This window comes from Mastigoproctus giganteus, chromosome 6 (genome assembly GCF_048544385.1).
Source record: "Mastigoproctus giganteus isolate SK-2022 chromosome 6, ASM4854438v1, whole genome shotgun sequence".
Taxonomy (NCBI): Eukaryota; Metazoa; Arthropoda; class Arachnida; order Uropygi; family Thelyphonidae; genus Mastigoproctus; species Mastigoproctus giganteus.
Window position 1 is genome coordinate 59,331,398 of NC_143580.1, and position 20,040 is coordinate 59,351,437.

General features: G+C 37.8%; 1 protein-coding gene across 1 annotated transcript in view; it reads left to right on the forward strand.

The window, feature by feature from the left end:
- Nucleotides 1–20,040, forward strand: part of na (sodium leak channel non-selective protein na) — a 605,671-nt gene that overhangs the window by 402,550 nt on the left and 183,081 nt on the right. The window contains exons 28-29 of the mRNA XM_090376183.1: nucleotides 12,093–12,293; nucleotides 17,673–17,747. Of these exons, the coding sequence (XP_090232309.1) occupies nucleotides 12,093–12,293; nucleotides 17,673–17,747 (276 nt within the window). The remainder of the gene's footprint in view (nucleotides 1–12,092; nucleotides 12,294–17,672; nucleotides 17,748–20,040) is intronic.

Genomic DNA, 20,040 nt, shown 5'->3' on the forward strand with positions numbered 1-20,040 from the left:
TACAACTTAAGCACTAAAGCATGTTAACCACCTTGTTTTCCCTAATCTTTTCCCTAAATGTGGGCATCTGTATGTGGTGAGGGGACCTCCCGGTGATGTTGCTGGTCCTACAGATTAACGTCATAGGAATCCAATGTATTTGCCATGCACTGTGACCTGTGGATACTTAGAAAGGGGAGTCAGGTGGTTGAGGGGCTCAGTTTCAATGCACTAATTTGGATCCTATTTCGACAAGATGGTTGTTGTTGTTATTTGGTTTTTAGGAGCATTAGCAACTAAGGCCATATTGTTCCGGGGATATGTGGTTGTCATTCTCTGACCTTTCTGCATCCTCCATATTTGGTGGTCACGGGCTCGAACCCCGGTCTAATCAAGAAGCGTGTGCTACGCACTGCCGCTCCTGCCCACCCACCTGGCTACGGAGGCACCTCGACAAGATGGATGTCCCTGGGATGGCTTGCACAGATCACTTGGCTAGTGGGTTTGCCTGCAAAGATTAACTGTGTCCACACCTTGCCCCTACCCTCATGGAAGTCTGAGGGACAGGGTTCAGGAACCAAAAAAAAAAAAAAAAAAAAAAAACCACACACTATGAATCTTGATAATCTAAACTTTTCTCATGGGCCCTACCAGAAAGTAATGATGCAGATACAGACAGCACTATTCAGCAAAGAGGCCCAGAACTGAAACTATATCATATCTAACACTTAGCTACCAGGCAATCCATTCTACCAGAGAGAGAGAGAGAGAGAGAGAGAGAGAGAGAGAGAGAGAGAGAGAGAGAGAGAGAGAGAAAAAGAAACTTATAGAGAAAATGTTACCCTTCTTTATTGAGAAGGGTTTGAAAGGGTTGGCAACCTTCATTAAATCTGTAAAATGGCTGCATTCTGGGGGTATTCTCATTGAAACCAAGTGTGATCCATACTCAGAAGAGCTCTGCCAAGCCACTTCTGTTGGGGAAATACCATTTACACCCCACAAGACACTGAACTCATCTTGACGTGTGATCTCAGAATGGAATCTTCTTGAAATGTCTGAAGAGGAGATCTGTTCAGAGCTAAAAGCGCAAGGGATAACAGCTGCAAAGCGAATTTTTGTACGTAGGAATGAAAATCTAATCCCAACTAGAAATCTCATACTTACCTTCAGCAGGCCCTAATGAAATCAAAGCTGGCTATCTGAACTGCACAAGTACATCCATATGTTCCAAACCTATTATGATGCATCAAGTGCCAGAGATATGGACATTCTCAAATGGCCTGCCATGGTGCCCTTGCATACACTCAATGTGATGCAAACAACCTTGAAATAATATCATATTCAGCCACCAAACCACCTGCATTCATTGTCAAGGAGAACATCCTGCATGCTCTCAAGCATGCCAGAGATGGAAAAAAGAAAAAGGAATACAAAGACTTAAGACAGAGCTGAAAATTTCATATCATGAGGCCAGAAAAGCAGTTAAACCAGTAAACAGCAATAATGCTACGTATGCCGAAAATATTGCCAAGAAATGTTCCATTGGGACTCAAACAGAAGTGACTGTGCCACCGAAAGAGCCATTTATGCCCATTGCCCACTATTTACTGAATTCTGAAAACCTGCACAACAAACTCAGTCAACTGCCACTCCAGTATCAGTATTTCCTTTTGCTCCAGTATTACAAAATTGAGCTGTAAAGAAAACCTAATAGCAGTAAGAAAAAAAATGATGTTTAAACCAAGGAAACATCTGATAAATCAGTCTTGGAACTCTTTTTGGAGGAAGAAATGGGCACAGGCAAGCATCCATACTTCCCTGAAAAAGAAAACCCAGACTGAGAAAAATAAGCCCTCAGCACTTTTTTATAAGCCAACCAATGGTTCCACCAAGCCCATTATTTGGGCTTGGTGGAATTGTCATGGATTCCGGCAAAATGCAGAAGACATCGAGGCACTCTTGTAAAAGCATGAACCAGCCTACTTTTGCTTACAGCAGATTATCTAAAGACAAATGATGACTCCACCATGCCTAACAGTACTATTAATCATAAGAATAGAATTGCATGGAGGAGTTGCTTTCCACTTGTGCAACCAGTCCCCATTTTCAGCCTTTGCTACTTACAACCAGCATTGAGGCAGTAGCAATTTTCCTTATAATGGGTTTTTATTAACAGTCTGCTCTATTTACTTGCCACCTGAGACTGACATCCCCCAAATAGACCTTGATGATCTTGTAATGCATTTGCCTCCCCTTTCTTACTTCTTAGTGATTTCATTGGGCTAGTTGTTGTTGTTGTTGTTTGGTTTTTAGGAGCATTAGCAACTAAGGCCATATTGCTCCAGGATATGCGGCGGTCATTCCTTAACCTTTCCGCATCCTCCGTATTTGGTGGTGACGGGCTCGAACCCCGGTCTAATCAAGAAGCGTGTGCTACTCACTGCTGCTCCTTCCCACCTGGCTACGGAGGCGCCATTGGGCTAGTGCTGACATCAGTGGAAGGGGATATGTTCAGTCATAGAACATATACTCACTGACAATGACCTCTCTCTTCTAAATGTGGGAACAAACATCTTCTTCCACATGCCTACTTGTATGTTTTCTGCCAGTGATCTTTCTATCTGCTCTCCTTTTCTCCTTCCTTCACTTACATGCTGTTATTTGTTGTTATTTGTTTTTTTTTTTTTTTTTTTTTTTTTAGGAGCATTAGCAACTAAGGCCATATTGCTCCCACTTATATGCGAACTGGAGGAGAACCTGTATGAAAATGATCACTTCCCCAAGATAACCTGCTTATGTAGTGGAAGACTGTGTCTTCCTTTTAGGCTATCCTGATGGAAATTTGATCAGGCTGACTGGAATGCCTTCCAACATCTGGAAGATTTTTACATCACCGCATCAGTTAGGAGCCTCTCAATGATGGTCATGTACATCACAGAAAGTATTATCCATGCAGCTGCAATTGAAATTCCAAAAAAATCCATCCAGTTTGTACCTTTTCCCAACCATGGTGGAATTCATAATGCACAACAGCAAAAGAGGTACAAAGCAAAGCCTGGGGGATATTTCTGTGATATCCCACTGCAGCTAATTTCATAGCTTTTTTAGTTGCACACGTGCTAAACCACATCATATCCAATGTCAGAGGAATCCTGGATTGGTTTTACATCTTCTATTACCTAGGCGACCAGCTGTAAGGTGGTTTGGGAAAAAATCCAGAAGATGAAGGGGAAGTACACAGCACACACCTCACTTCTGGAATATAATGGATGCACTGTTGTAGACTCAATTACGATGGCCAGTGCTCTTGGGGAAACATTTTCTAACATCATCTTACCCCACAGAGTTTCTGAGTCCTTAAACACAAAGCTGAGAAACAGGCTTTAAGTGTATAAAGGGTGTTTAGGCATATAATGGGCCATTTACCATACACAAGCTGAAAACAGCATGTACGGTAAACATCATTCCAAAGGCATATGCTGTTGGACCAGATGACATCCATTATAAAATGATTAAGCACCTTTCACCAAAATCCATGGGCCACACTTGCTCTTCCTATACAACAGAATCTTTTTTGAAGAGCAATTTCTGGACACCTCGCACAAGGCACTTATTCTTGCTTTTGCTAAGCCAGGAAAGGACCCTAAATTTCCAACAAATTACCCATTGCTCTAACTAGCTGCCTGTGCAAAATATTGGAGGGAATGGTCAATGCTCATTTTTATGTTACATGGAATCAAATGACCTTATCTCCTACATTCAGTGCAGCTTCCAGACATGTCCACTTTGGACCACTTAATTAGAATGGAAATATCTATTCAAGATGGGATACACTTTAACAGAAAAGGTGCAAGAATATTTGCTGATTTTATCAAAGCAGTGTTAGGTGAGTCAGAAAAATGTTAGCTGGGGGGAGGACACAGACTAATAGATTAACAATAGCCATAGGCAGAGGTGAAAATGATTCTTGCACTGATTCTATTGGAAAATACAGCAGCCCAGAAAGCAAGGTATTAAGAATTCCAAAGCCTACTATGGATTGTCTTGAAAAACAAGGAAATATGTGGGCTGTGTTAGACTAATTAAGAGTAAGAACAAGTACACTGTTGCTAGTAGCATTGTAAATAAATTTGAAGTACTGATTTAAGTCATCAAATACTGACATTGTAGCAATGTTGGACACATGTTGTCACTTAGATATAAGCAATGCTAAATTTGAATATGGGGAGTACAATATCTACAGGAAGGACAGACAGTTTAGGAGGGGGGGGGATTATACTTTTAGTTAAGAAGCACATAAAATCCAAAGTAGTACATTTAGTTTACATGGGTGGCCAGTGCAACGTTGAGTCAGTTTGGTGTGACATAAGCACTGGAAAAACAATAATGAGAGTAGAGTGCTGTAAGGCTAATGACTGTGATGAATACATCAAACAACTATACAGAGAAATAGAGCAGGACAGTAAATCAGAATGTCTTATAATGAGGGATTTTAACTTTCCAGACAATGACTGGAACTTGCAAGTTGGTCACACACACACACACACACACACTAGTAAGACTTTTGTGCATTTATGGGATGAGTATTTTCTACAGCAGCATGTTAGCGAGGAAGGAAGAAGTACTACTCTTGATCTGGTTAACAGTAGTGATTATTCATGCATTAAAAGAAACTTCAGATAAAAAAGCCACTAGATGGCAGTGATCACATTGTACTGATGTGGGATTTACTTAAAGACATAACTATTGTTAAGAGGAAAGGAAAAATTTTTGCTTTTGTAAGGGTGACTACAGTAGTCTTAGACAGTTTTTAAATTCTGTACAGTGGGACTAACTAATGTTGTTACCAAGAATCAATTGTAAATGGGAAGCATTCAGGTAAATAATCATAGAAGCTACTAGGCTTTTCATACCAAGAAATACTGTTCAAGGCTTAGACCTAAATGGATGTCAAGTGATCTAATGTGATATGTGGCAGAAAAGAAAAATGCATGGGATTCATACAAATTATCAGGTGATACAGAAGCCTGTGGTAGATATCAACTAGTCTGCATTCAAGTCTCAAAGGAGGTTAGGCAAGCCAAGGCAGATTATGAGAAATATTTGGCAAAGGAAAACAGAAAATACTTTTTTATATATGTAAACACTATAAGGAAGGGGAAGAATCACACTGGTTCAGTTGATGTCGATGGTTTGACCATTGATGATCCTGCTCAGGTTGATTGTTATTTGTTATTGTTATTTGATTTTTAGGAGCATTAGCAACTAAGGCCATATTGCTCCGGGATATGCGGTGGTCATTCCCTGACCTTTCCGCATCCTCCGTATTTGGTGGTGACGGGCTCGAACCCCGGTCTAATCAAGAAGCGTGTGCTACGTACTGCTGCTGCTCCTTCCCACCTGGCTACGGAGGCGCCTGCTCAGGTTGAAGGAAAACTGAATAGGTATTTGCATCTACATTCACACATGAGGAATTCTTGAGGGAAGTGGATGCTAAAAGTTAATCAAACTCTAACAGGAACTAAATGATTTTGTAATAACTGAAAGGAAAGTGGAAGAGAAATTGTCAAAGTTAAACTTAAAAAAGGCACCTGGGTTGGATCAGATCGATCCACTATAGTTGGATAAGCAAACCCTTAGCCATAATTATGAGAGCATCTTTGGATTCAGGGGAGTTCCCTGTGCACAGAAGATGTGCAAATGTATCCCCAATTAACAAAGGGGAATCAGAGTGTGACATGAGTAATTACAGACCTGTTGGCTTAAATTCCTTTCAGGGAAAATAATAGAGTCAGTGGTTGAAATGATGCAGGATCTATATTACTCTGATGCAGTAACAGAGAACTGGATGCAAAAAATAATTTTGATATCGTATACTTGGATTTCAGGGAAGCTTTTGATACTAACATTTGATAATAGCTGTTGCACATAAAAGACTGTTGTACAAATTGGAGCAGTGAAAGGGAAAGTTACTACTACTACAGATAAAGGGATGGTTGAGAAGACCACAGAGAGTTGTTATCAATGGACACTGATTTTCATGGACTAATGTTATTAGTGGAATTCCCCAGAGCTGGGCCCATTGTTGTTTTCTATATTTATTAATATTGATGAGGGTATATTAGGTCTTAATGTCTAAGTTTGCAGATGATACAAAGGTTGGCAGGGTGGTTAATGACAGTATTCAGCCTGAGCTATTGCAACAAGGTGTAGAAAAATTAGGCAGCTGGACTTAGAAATGACAACTGAAGTTTAACATTGACAAATGCATGATACTGCATATGGGTAGCAGTAATCCCAAATTAAAATTTCAACCATGTCATATTAAACTAAAAGGTAGTAGCTGATAAAAAAGACCTGGGGTTAATTGTACAGTCAGATATGAAGTTCTCTGAGCAGTGCAAACAGGCTGCCAGAACAGTTCATCGGGTTTTGTCAATGATATACAGGAACTTTGCTAGTAGGGATAATGAGGAGATTATCCCATTGTACAAGGCACTGGTTACCACATCTTGAGTACTGCATACACATCTGATGGCCTTATTTTCAGAAGGATGTAGATCTACTGGAATGGGTGCAGAGAAGAGCAGTGAGATTGGTGAAGGGAATGAAATAGAAGGGGGGGTCTTACCAAGAAATGTTTCAATTCTGCAAATGCAGCATATGGAGACTAGGTACCTGTGAGGTGATCTGATTGAAGTGTTCCAGGGTTTCAATGGATTGAGCAAGCCCAGTGCTGATTGCATTCTTTCTCTTGCTCAGACTATACACATGAGGGGGCATAAATTCAAATTGAGGAAGGATGGTTACAGGATAGATGTTTAGAGGTTTGCCTTCAGGCAGCAGGTGGCTGATCACTGGAACAAGCTTCGATCTGTTGTGTGTAAGTGGGCAGTTTGAATAAATTCAGTGAAGAACTAGATAGACTATTGAAGAGGATGGTCAGGTGATATAGGTGATTTTTTTTTTTTTTTTTGCTGATGCCTTATCAGCCTGGTTTTTGGCATCATATGGAACCACTAATAATATATACTATATAACGGTGAAACTGTTTTAAAATATTAACTGTTTTGATGGAGCTATGGAAAAAATGGGACATGTAAGTGAATCTTCAATTGTTGAGCATCTGAAACAAAATGTAAAGTAAAATTTAAATTAAAAATTAAATTATGAATATAGTAGTAGTAGTAGTAGTAATCATGGCATGTGATGCAAGAAAGCTTATGTAGCATCAGCCATAAAAAACTAATTTCACACATCCATTCCCTCTAAAAGTCTGTCCAGTTCCTCTTTGAATTTATTTAAGCTATCAACTTCCACAACGACAGATGGAAGTTTGTTTCAGCAATTAACCACCCACTGGCTAAAGGCAAATTTCCGCACATCTATTCTACAACTGTCTTATCTCAATTTGAATTTATACCCCCTTAGGTTCGTAATCTGAGCAAGTGGAAGAATATCCCATCAGAATTCAGCATGCTCAACCCATTCAAGGCCTTATACACCTCAATCAGATCACCTCGCAGGTGCCTAGTCTCCAGCTATTGCAATTTGCAGAACTTTAGCTTTTCTTGGTAAGAGGATCCCTTCATTCCCCTCACCAATCTTATTTTCCTTCCCTGTACGCAGTACTCAAGGTGTGGCCTGACCATTGCTTTATACAAAGGGACAATCACCTCCTTTTCCCTGCTAGCAAAATTCCTGTATATCATTGACAAAATCCCATGGCCTCCTCTTGCAGCCTGTCTGCATTACTCAGAAAACTTCATATCTGACTGCACAATTACTCCCAGGTCTTTTTCATTTTCTACAACCCTAAGTATAATAGCAGACAGTTGGTACGTCCTCTGGGGTTACTTCTACCCATATGCAGTACTTTGCATTTGTCAATGTTAAACTTCAGTTGCCACTTCTCAGCCCATCCACCTAAATTTTATAGATCCTGTTGGATAGCACACTGCCATTACTGTCATTAACAACCCTGCCAACCTTTGTATCATCTGCAAACTTCGACAGTAAGTTTGATATACCTTCATCAATATCATTGATAAATATACAAAACAACAGTGGGCCCAACACCAAACCCTGTGGAACTCCACTAATAACATTAGTCCACGAAGAGCAGTACCCATTAGTTACCACCCTCTGTCTTCTCCCACTCAACCATCCTTTTATCCATTGTGGCAACAGTGTCAAAAGCCTTCCTGAAGTCCAAGTATATGATATCAAAATTATTTTTTTGCATCCAGTTCCTTTGTAACCACATCATAATATCCAATCAAATTTGTCAGACAAGACTTTCCCTTAACAAACCCATGCTGTTTTTGAACTATTGCTGCAGTCTTGTCTAGATGATCCTGCAGTGCATCTTTAACCAGTGACTCCATTATTTTACCCGGAACAGAAGTTAAACTAACTGGTCTGTAATTACTCGTGTCGCCCTTCGATCACCCTTTGTGAATTGGGGATACATTTGCACATCTTCAGTCCATGGGGATCTCCCCTGAATCCAAGGATACTCTCATAATTATGGCTAAGGGTTTGCTTACTTCCTTTGCCGCCTCCTTTAATAGAACTGGATAGATTCCATTCAGTCCAGGTGCCTTACTTATGTTTAACTTCAACAATTTCTCCTCCACTTTGCTCTCAGTTATTACAAAATCATTAAGCACCCTGCTACAATTTGATTACCTTCTGCCATTTTCAATCCTTAATAACTCCTCATGTGTGAATGTAGATGCCAAATACTCATTCAGTTTGTATGCTATCTGAGTAGGATCATTAACAGTCGAACCATTGATATCCGTCAATAGTAGTGTGAGGAGTTCAATGTAAAAGATACCTGAATTGAAAGTTATAAAGTAAACTAGAAATATAAAATAAGAAAAAATGTTAAAAGCTATAAACCTAAATATCCAAGGAAAAGAGTTTACATATTGCTATATATAAACATCTATACTGAGTGGACATGAAGTATATACTAACTGCAAATGTCATGAGGGAATGACTACTGTGACAATCCTTCCTGGACATAGAGAATTTGATTTAGAAATAGCATAGATAAAGATGGTGCATCTAACGCTGTGTTACCACCTGTAAATTTACTAATAATTTAGTTAGATAAAATATTTGAGTTATTCTAAGAAGGGTAAGTGTTCCAAATGTATCCCATGATAAGTAAAAAGGTACTGTGGGTAGATAGATATACAGGAGGATAGAAAGGAGATTGTAGCAAAAAAATGGTAAGTATGGTGAAAAAAATTGAAATATACATATATAGACAGTAAGCAGTAAATCGCCAAAACAAGAACCAGTGCTTCGTCATGCTAGGGACATAAAGCCAAACCTTTATAAAGCTTTGGCATTGGTACATATTTTTATAAAAGGTAGTTAAAGTATACAAACAGTCAGCATACGATATAGGAAGGGGAATGACTAGTGGATAAGGCAGGTAAAAGATATGGACAACTTTTAAAACTTCTGCTTCCATTAACCTATCTGTTAGGTTATAGATAGGTTAATGGAAGCAGAAGTTTTGAATGTTGAAAGAAAAATGAAGAGAATACATGAACAATTCAGGCAAGCTGGGAGCATAAGTGAAGATTTATTATGAAAAAAGAAAATTAATACCATATATCAGAATGTAGTGTGATAAAAAAAAAATGCCATGTTTGAGAAATCAAGTAGTAAATTTGGGTAGATTCTTGCAACATGAACACCAAAATTCTGAAAGTTCAAAATACCATGAGAACAGAATTTAGAAGAAAGTTAAGACAAAATAATTCTGTTATATTCATTAGGTAGTATCTAGATAGAAACAAAGCAATATCCATAAGGAATAATAACAGGTGAGTAAGGAAATTTCACAGAGAAATATAGAAATATGAAAAGGAACTAAATTGCTAAGACAATGAATGATTGAAAGTTAGCAAAGAGAAATATAATGAAATATAATTTTGAATTGAAGGCACTTGCATGCGCGCGCGCGCACACACGCACACGCACACACGCACACACACACACACACACACACACACACACACACACACACACACACACACACACACACACACACACACACACTTATTCAATCAATTTTATTTCAGTCTTTTTTTACTGTTTTGTACATAGTTTTGTGCTATTATTAGACTTGTATTTCAAAGAGTCGCTACTGCTTTTAAATTGATTTTTTTACTTCAAATTTCACACAAAATCCTGTCCTGCATGATCAAAAAGCTATATAGCTGAAAGTAACAGTTGATGCAATATTACGTCATCACCTACTTCCTACATCTCATAAGCCATGTATGGAAGATCTCCCATATAACAGAAATGACATGAAAATTTGCAATTATGTAATGCTGATAGCTGAAAGTAACAATTGATAGTTTGTGGTTCCAAACATGAATTACGGCTTCCTGAAGTTCATGAAGGGTCTTTGGTTTCTTTCTGGCAACTGCAGATTCCACACAATGCCAACAGTTCTTTATAGGATTCAGGTCCGGCTGGGCTGTTTCCTGGCCAGGTTAGAGTTGTAATGACCGTTCTTCCAACCATTTTTTCACCTGTAAAAAATGTAATCACATTACTGTCAAATCTCTAATGCAGAAATGAAGCTAAAGTAACTACAGAAGTGCCTACTTACACTTTTCGCCTGACGACAGTCGTCCTGAAAGATACAGTTACTTGGCAGTTGAAATGGTCTCTAATGGTTGGCAGCAATTTGCCTTCCAATATAGCCAGGTATCCATTGGCATTTACGGAACCTTTTATAAACTGCAGGTGACCTGCAATTTATAAACTCCACAATACAAAATGCACCCCCCATATCATTTGGCTGGTAGGGAATTTCACTGTAGACACCATACAGTCAGCCGACCGGGCTAGCCGGGTGGGTAAAGTGCCTGCCTGGCAACCCAAAGGTCGTGGGTTCGATTCCCACCTCGGGCTTGGATCAAAGTACTGCAAAAACCTTGGGAGGTGCATTATGGCCATAGAAGCTGATGCGCCAACAACTACCCAAAAAAAAAAAAAAACCATACAGTCTGGATGGTATTCTTCACCACATCTAAGGCGAATCGTTTGTCTCCCATCAGAGCCATGCAGGTTGAATTTCTTCTCATCTGAGAAAATAACTGACTTCCACTGCTCGGGGGTCCATTTGACATGCTCCTTACACCAAATTAATTGGGCCTTTTTCATTTTTTGTGTGAGGAGGGGCTTCTTCTTAGGACGACGGGCTACAAGTCCATTTTTGGAGAGGTGTCTTCTAACTTGCTACCACTCCTGTGTGTTCTTCCCATTCTCTTTTCAGCTCAGATGAAGAAGCTTTACGGTTTTTAAGGCATAAGCACTTCAAACGCAGTCCTGTTTTGGCTTAGAGATTCGTTTTCATCCGGTTCCTTTTTTCCTATCAGCAGAACCAGTATTCTTGAGTTTGGAAAGAAATTACTCACTATTGACTAATTACAAGACACTCTATAAGCAATATGACAGAAAGAACATCCTTCCTCACGTAAAGCAACAATAGAACTCTTTCTTCGTGGCGTCAACTGCATGTAACTCGCCATCCTGACACAAGCAAGGAATGACTGCAATTCTTGCAGAGCATGCTATATAGCTGAAAGTAACAGTTGATGCAATATTATGTCATCGCCTATGCATGTCAATCCTATCTGATGCAATCTGTAAGAAATATTGCCATATACTTACGTTATTCGGACAAAAATTACAATTTTAAGGGGTGATGCACTTTCTTTGAACACTAGTGTGTGTGTATATATATATATATATATTTAAATATATATATTTAAAAAAAAAAAAAATATATATATATATATATTTTTTTTTTTTTTTTTTAATATATATATTTTTTTTTTTAATATATATATTTTTTTTTTTTTTGCAATTGTAAAAATAAAAGTTTGCACAAAGGATAAATACAAACAGTTAATAAAAAGTTGAGACTACATAATTGTTTACACAGTCTCCATGCTTACCTGAATCTGCACAAGGCATATTATGTATATTAGTATGCATAGCTATATTTGTAATCTCAGTTGTAAATAAATTTTAAATAATAATAACTTCTTTTATTCTATATTGTTTTTCAGGGTACAGCTTTATTAACAGTAGACCAAAGAAGGTGGTGTGATCTTAAGAAAAGACTAAAGATTGCTCAACCATTACATCTTCCACCTCGTCCAGATAGCCATAGGTTTCGAGCTTTTATATATGACATAACGCAGAATATATACTTCAAACGTTTCATAGCAGTGCTGGTGCTAACAAACAGTAGCCTGTTATGTGTTAGTGTAAGTAGTAATAATTTGTTTTTAATGTAATTGGAAATTGATAAACAATTAATTCCTTTCCATTTTTCTTGAAAATTTTAAGACAAATTCTAAAAATATTAAAAATAATATTTTAAAATTCATTTTTTATATTTTAAAAATAATATTTTTGAAATATTAAAATTCAAACAACATGAAGCCTTAAATTTAAAAATGATATTGCGATGGTTATGGATGTGTATGTTTATTCAGTAATTAATTATATCAGCAGATGTATGCTATGAAACTATTGATGTATTATTGTATTTTATTGTATCTCAAGACCATTGTATCTCAAAGCATATACTCTCAGTGATCACTGAATTGGAACCAGCCCATCCATAATGTACTATACAACATAGATCACAGTATGAAAAGCCATACAACTTCATACAGCTAGAGCAGTGGTAATTTGCATCTGGTTGTGCAAATCAGAATGATGAAGTAGCAGTTATGGGATGTAGCAAAGATATCACAGAGTTTCAAAAGGGCATAATTGTGGGAAGTCGTGCATTGGGTGCTTCCATATCAGAAACGGCACATCTTGTCGGTTGCTCACACTGTAGTTAAGGTGTACAATGAATGGTGTTGAATGGATCAAACCACCTCCCACTGACAGAACTGCAAAGGACTGTGACATGTGGATGTTCATGGTGAGCTAAGGGTGCAGTGTGTTGTACGGACTCAATAGCAGGTCATTGTATGACAGCTGACATTGCCGTACGGTATGGGGAATGCAAGAACATTATCCCAAATGACAGTGTGTCACTCACTCAGATGCAACAGACACCCTCTCCTCACTGTGATCATCATTGACAGCAAATGCTGTGGTGTCAACAACATGCTGGTTAGACATCAGAGGACTTGAAACAAGTGTGCTGGTCGGATGAGTCCAAATACCTGGTGCAACACACTAACGGACACCTTTGTGTGGTGCAAGCAACATGAGTCTATGGACCCATCATGCATGGTGCCCACTATTTTTAATATGGGGGTATGTATTTCTGGAAAGAGCTAGGACTCCCTGGTGCATATGGACCAACATTTCACTGATGAGGTCTACTGGCAGCTCTTAGAAGACCAAGTGCACCCTGCCATGTTGAATTTTTTCCCCAGACAGAAACGCTATCTTCCAAGATGATAATGCATCATCTATCTCATTGGACCCACACTGTGCATGAGTGATTTGAGGAGTACAGTGAAGATATCATCCATCTTGATTGGCTCCCTAATTTGCATGACCTCGATCCAATTGAACACTTGTGAGATGTTTTTGGAATGGAAGTGAGGGCTGTGGACGTGTAACTGTTGTCTATTCCGATACTGCAGAAAGCATTGCAGACATCGTGGCTGTAGATTTCTATGGACATTTTCAAACATCTAGGATAGTCAATGCTTAAGGGAATAGTGGGTATTATCTGTGTGAATGGTGGCCCAACATGGTATTAGATCATCATTATCAGCCATTTTTAATCCACTGCAGGATGAAGGCCTCTCCAGCAACTTTCCAGTTCCTTCTGTTTTGAGCACTGGCCATCCATTTACTACTCACAAACTCATGAATTTCATCTATCCATCTCCGCCGTTGTCTTCCAGGTTTTCTTCTAGCTCCTCTTGGATACCATTCTGTTATTTTCTTAGTCCATCTGTCATCATGTCTTCGAGCTATGTGTCCTGCCCAAGACCATTTTAGTTCTTTAGTTTTGATCAGAATGTCCTTTACTTGAGTTTGTTGCCTAATCCATGTGTTTCTCTTCTTATCTAACAGTCTGATTCCCAATATGATTCGTTCCATTCTTCGCTGTGTAGTTCTCAGCTTCTCTTCCATTCTTTTGGTGAGTGCCCAAGTTTCACTTCCATAAGTCATGGTGGGGAGTATACATTGATTCATTATTTTACGTTTCAGACAAACTGGGATATTGCTCTTCAGTATGTGACTATATTTCCTGAATGCTATCCATCAAAAATTTATTCTTCTCTTGACTTCCAGCCATTTATCATTATTACAGCTAATGACTTGTCCCAGATAAGTATATGACTCCACCTTTTCAATTACTGCTCCTTCAATCATTATTTCCCTTTCTGTGGCATACTTGTTCATCATTACTTTTGTTTTAGCCATATTCATCTTTAGTCCAAAATCCTTACTAGCTGTGAATAACTGATTAAGATTTTCCTCTAATTCGTTGGGATCTTGGCTAATGACTACAATGTCATCTGCAAATCGTAAATGGTTTAGGTACTCTCCGTTCACATTGACTCCTTTCTGCGACCAGTCTAATCTTCTGAAAGCTTCCTCAAGGGCAGCAGTAAACAGCTTCGGAGATATTGTGTCTCCTTGTCGAACTCCTTTCTCAATTTTAAATTTCCTACTGTCTTTGTCTAGTCTTATAAAGGAGGAAGCACTCTCATATATTTTCTTCAAAATCGTAATATATGGGGTATCAATGCCTTGTCTTTCCAGTCCCCGAAACATTGCCTTATGCTGTATGGAGTCAAATGCCATGGTATTAGATAGGTGGTTACAATTCAGTAATTACTGAGTGTGTGATGCTCATATTGTGACATAAAACTGCAAATGAAGGATATTCTACGAGTAGAATAAGCAACGTATTGATGCTAGAATATGGATTTATAAAATATAATTAAAATTATAATGCAAATAAAAGTTAAATAAAATACTATAAAATAAAGTTGTTTCCTTTCACATAATATAGACCTCATGCTGTTACTCAATATGGGATATTACAGCCGATTATCAAATCAGAATTACATGTACATGCCTGTCTGCCTCTGTTATCCATATTCCACAGTTACTAATTATGATGAAAATTACTTTATAATTTAATTTTATATTGTTGCACTTAATTTAATTTTGTAAATTACTGTCATTCAAATAAGGAATCTATTAGTAAACAACCATCTGAAATGTTGAGCCCTTCTGAATTGACAAGCATCTGAATTACAGTACACCTAATCTCCAATAGCATTAGCATTAGCATTAGTAGAGGCATTTGATGCAAGAAAGCAAGCTTATGCAGCATCAGCCAAAAAAAAAAAAAAAACCCCACTTCCACTTCACCCCTCTGTTCGTTCAAAATACCTGTCCAGCTGAGCCTTAAACTTATTTAGGCTATCAACCTCCACCACAAGGGATGGAAGTCTGTTCCACCAACCAACCACCCGCTGGCTAAAGGCAAATTACCGCACGTCTATCCTACATCTGTCTTTCCTCAATTTGAATTTATGCCCTCTCAGGTGATTATTCTGAGCTAGAGGAAGAATCCCATCAGCATTGAGCATGCTCAAACCATTCAAGGCTTTATACACCTCTATCAGATCACCTCGCTGGTGCCTAGTCTCCAGACACTGTAATTTGCAAAACTTAAGCCTTTCTTCGTAAGAGCACCCCTTTGTTCCATTCACTAATCTTGTTGCCCTTCTCTGTACTCGTTCCAGCAGCTCTACATCCTTCTTGAAATGAGGCCTCAGACCTGTATACAGTACTCTAAGTGTGGCCTGACCATTGCCTTATACAAGGGAATAATCACCTCCTTATCCCTGCTGGAAAAATTCCTGTATATCATTGACAATACTCCATGAACTACTCTTGCAGCCCGTCTGCACTGCTCAGAGAACTTCATATCTGCCTGCACAACCACCCTCAAGTCCCTTTCATTCTCTACCACTGCCAGTGTAGTACCACAGAGTTGATACATTGCTCTGGGGTTGCTGTTTCCCATGTGTAGTACTTTACATTTGTCAAAGTTAAACTTCATTTGCCACCTCTCAGCCCATCTGCTCAACCTTTCCAGATCCTGTTGCAGCAGCATAGTGTCAGTAGTGTCCTTGACAACCCTGCCAACCTTTGTATCGGCTGCAAACTTGGACATTAAGCTTGATATACCATCATCAATATCATTTATAAATACAGAAAACAATAATGGACCCAACACTGAGCCCTGAGGGACTCCACTAATAACATTAGTCCACGATGAGCAGTGTCCATTGATTACCACTCTCTGTCTTCTCCCCCTCAACCACCCCTTTATCCATAGCAGCAATTTGCCTCCAATGTCACACTGCTCCAATTTGTGTAGCAGTCTTCCATGTGCAACAGTATCAAAAGCCTTTCTAAGATCCAAGTATATAATATCAAAGCTATTCCCTGCATCCAGTTCTTTTGTGACTGCATCATAATATCCAATCAAATTGGTCAGGCAAGACTTCCCCTTAACAAAACCATGCTGTGTCCGAGCTATAACTGAAGTCTTGTCTGAATGATCCTGCAGTGCCTCCGTAACCAAACTATCATATATGATTGATATATGATTGATATCATGTATGATTGATAGTACAAACTATCAACCATACATGAAGAGAGCAGTTTTGCAATTGCCACCTAGCAAACGACCCTCTGTTATTCCCTCTACTGTCTGTAATACTGATCCCAACTTTGCTCATCAAATTTGAATCTCGTGGATTTTTTCATTTGGAGGAGGCACCTAAAAGTGCTAGTCTAGTCTACTCAGTTCCGATTAGCAGTGAAGAAAGTCTTTGTGAAAACACTGTGTGTCTGTCATCCAATCTGGAACACTCCTGATAATTTCGTTCTTGTTCAGCAGTCAATACAAAGATGTTTTGATGCCTGTATTGCTGCTCAGAAAAGTCATTTTAAACACCTGCTGTGATGTGGAAGCTGAGAAATGCCTTCAGTATCTTTACAACAGTGTTTTTTTCAATCATTTTGGCAAGTAGAACTTAATCCTCAACTTTGGCCAGACATTTCAGAATATATATTCTGCTATAGGTAGTACATTTTTTTATTTTTAATTTTGTTAAATTGATATGATAGGACAAAATCAATTACAGATTTGCAATTAACACTTGAAAATCCCACCTCATAGCTGCCTGTTAGGTGGAGAAAATTTGGGGCACATTTCTTAAGTACAGTATAGGAGTTTTTAATCTTTGAGGCACTCACTCAGATAATTGAATCTGCCAGAAATACTAACATCTTATATGGCTGTGCTTCTGTTAATTTATAATTTTTATAGTTTACTGTTACCGATTTTTACTTACTGGTATTTTTTGTATATGTTCTTTTTGATAGATTTAACATCATCTGTGTTATGTTTAGTATCTGTCATATTTCTTAACTTATTTAGGATCTTAATTAAATTCTGCAATTTTCTAATAATCCTTGAATTTTTGTGTTATATATTCTCTGTCATATTTTTTTCACAAATTAATAATAAGAACCATAAAAAAACTGACATGGTAGAATGTGAGTTTTCAATACTAATTTGTGTAATTAAAAATATATATACTAGAAACTGTTTACATTTTTACTTTTTTCAGTGGAAGTATGATGAAGCTCACACTATTCCACTTGCAACAATATCTGCAGGGTTCACTATGTTATTTACTGTTGAGGTATGATCATGGTTTCTCAGACTAAAATTCATTTGATTTCAGTTTCTCATAAATTTGGATACAAGTTGAAAGTTGATTTTTTTGTTGTTGTTGCTTAATATCATTTTAAAATTATTTGCATTAACATAATTTTTTATTTATAGATAGCAACGAATGACACCAGCTGAATATTCAGATTAAATTCTTTAAATTCAAGTTTAATTAGCAACTATATTCCACCCTGAGAACTAGGTTATAATTACATTAGATACATATAAAGTGTTAAGAATTTAATTGTCCGAAATAGTCTGAATGCTTGAAATCAGATATGCAAATATTAAAAATCATCTGATACTGCCAAAATTAAACATCCCAAATATTTCTGAGAATATTCTTTCTCTTTCATTAACATAATTCAATACAAAGGTAATTGTAAGACTGCATTTGGAATACTGTGTCCAAGTATGAGGAGCTCATCTGAAAATGACATTGAGCTTCTTGAAAGGATCCAAAGAATGGGAACTTGCATGGTGAGATCGGCAAAAAGATGAGTGTACGAGAAAAGACTGACAACCAGACATTGGTTGTCAGTCTTTTCAACCAATGTCTGGCAACCAGACATCTTAGAGGGGAAGGCTTTGTGTGATCCACATCATTGTTCTCACAAAGCCTTCCTATCTTAGAGGGGAAGGCTTTGTGAGAACAATGATGTGGATCAATGCTTATACAAGTGGTACCGATAAAATAGGTAATTTTGAAAGTAAAGGCACTTAAATTTCATAAGCTAATTTGTGGAGATAATGGCACATTTCAATCTTCTGAAGAGTGGCTTTGAAAATAGAAGGTACGTCATGAGATATCCCAGGTTAGTCTTGTAGGCAAATCTGGCTCTGTTACTGTTGGATCACTGCCCACTCATCCTTCAGGCTGATGTCCTGAAATCGAAAGATGGCAACATCGGTCTCATTCTGTCAAGGAACATAACTGCACTAATACAGCCTGTGGTGAGCTACTTGCTGGTGTTGTGAAGTCAGAAATTCAGTTTCTAGATTATTATTATTATTATTATTATTATTATTATTATTATTATTATCAGCCACATGGTACAAGGAAGCCTGAGGCTTATGCTGCACCGGCCAAAAAAAAAAATTCCCAAGTTACCCTGAGAGAGAGAAAGAGAAGTAGAAAGGAATCACCAAGAAAGAGAAGAATGATGATATCCAGCTCAGGACTCTGGGTTTGCCAAGCCCATACTCACCAGATGTGAGCCCCTGGGGTTAATTATGCTCTGTCATAAATGAAATAATAAGTAATAACATCATAAACTCACATTCTCCACTCAATAATTCATTAGAAAACTTCAGCAAAATCATATCCTTGCCTTATCACAGTTCTCTAACTAACAAAATTAAAGATATATTTAGGCATGCAGATGTAAAATTAGTATTTTCATCATAACAAACCATTTGTTCCATGTCTCATAAACAAATTTTCTTATAAAATCAATGATATAAATAATTTAGCATATTTAACTGTCAAGATGGTTGTTCAGACAAATACATCAGGTCAACTCCTGTCTGGTATGGATGCTCTGATATGTCAAACGTGTGCTTACTTTCATGAACATAGCATACATACTGGAAATGGATTTAATGAACTTACAACACACACACATAATAATAAACATAAATCACAATCAGATAATGCCAAAATTTTACTCAAACTAAACAAGAATTATAAACTTCATGCCATGGAAGCACTTACCATAAACTATAATAAGAAGTATAAATTAGAATATCTGCGCACACCACTCAGCTGATTTCTCTAATGTCTAGGGCCTCAAGAAAATTAAATTCCCTACCAATCAATCAGAAACACGCTCGCTGTTCACCAAGATTCTTCCTAATATTCAAAACCTTTACTTCCACCCACATATTACAGAATATATGGCAATTGACAATACATTCTCATGAAAAGATTAGTCCCCCTCTTTCCATTTATTTTTCTTACCATATTAAATAATGTTTTCTTTCCCTTCCTTCTTTTTAATTTTATCACTTCCATATGAAAATATGGAAGTGATTAAACAAAAATGCTGGATGCAAGTAACAAAGGCTGATATGGGGGTCTGGTTAGCAAATGTTTCATGGGGGTGGTGTCATCATTTGCACATTCAGGTGTCTCTTGTAGGCAAAAGCAGACTGTTTCATGCTTTATCAAAAGGGGTCTTGATGTCTTCAATATTTTGCCAAAATCCAACATAGGCTTTAGCCATTAGTAGGTTTTGCAGATCGTTAGTTGGCTTCCAAAGTTT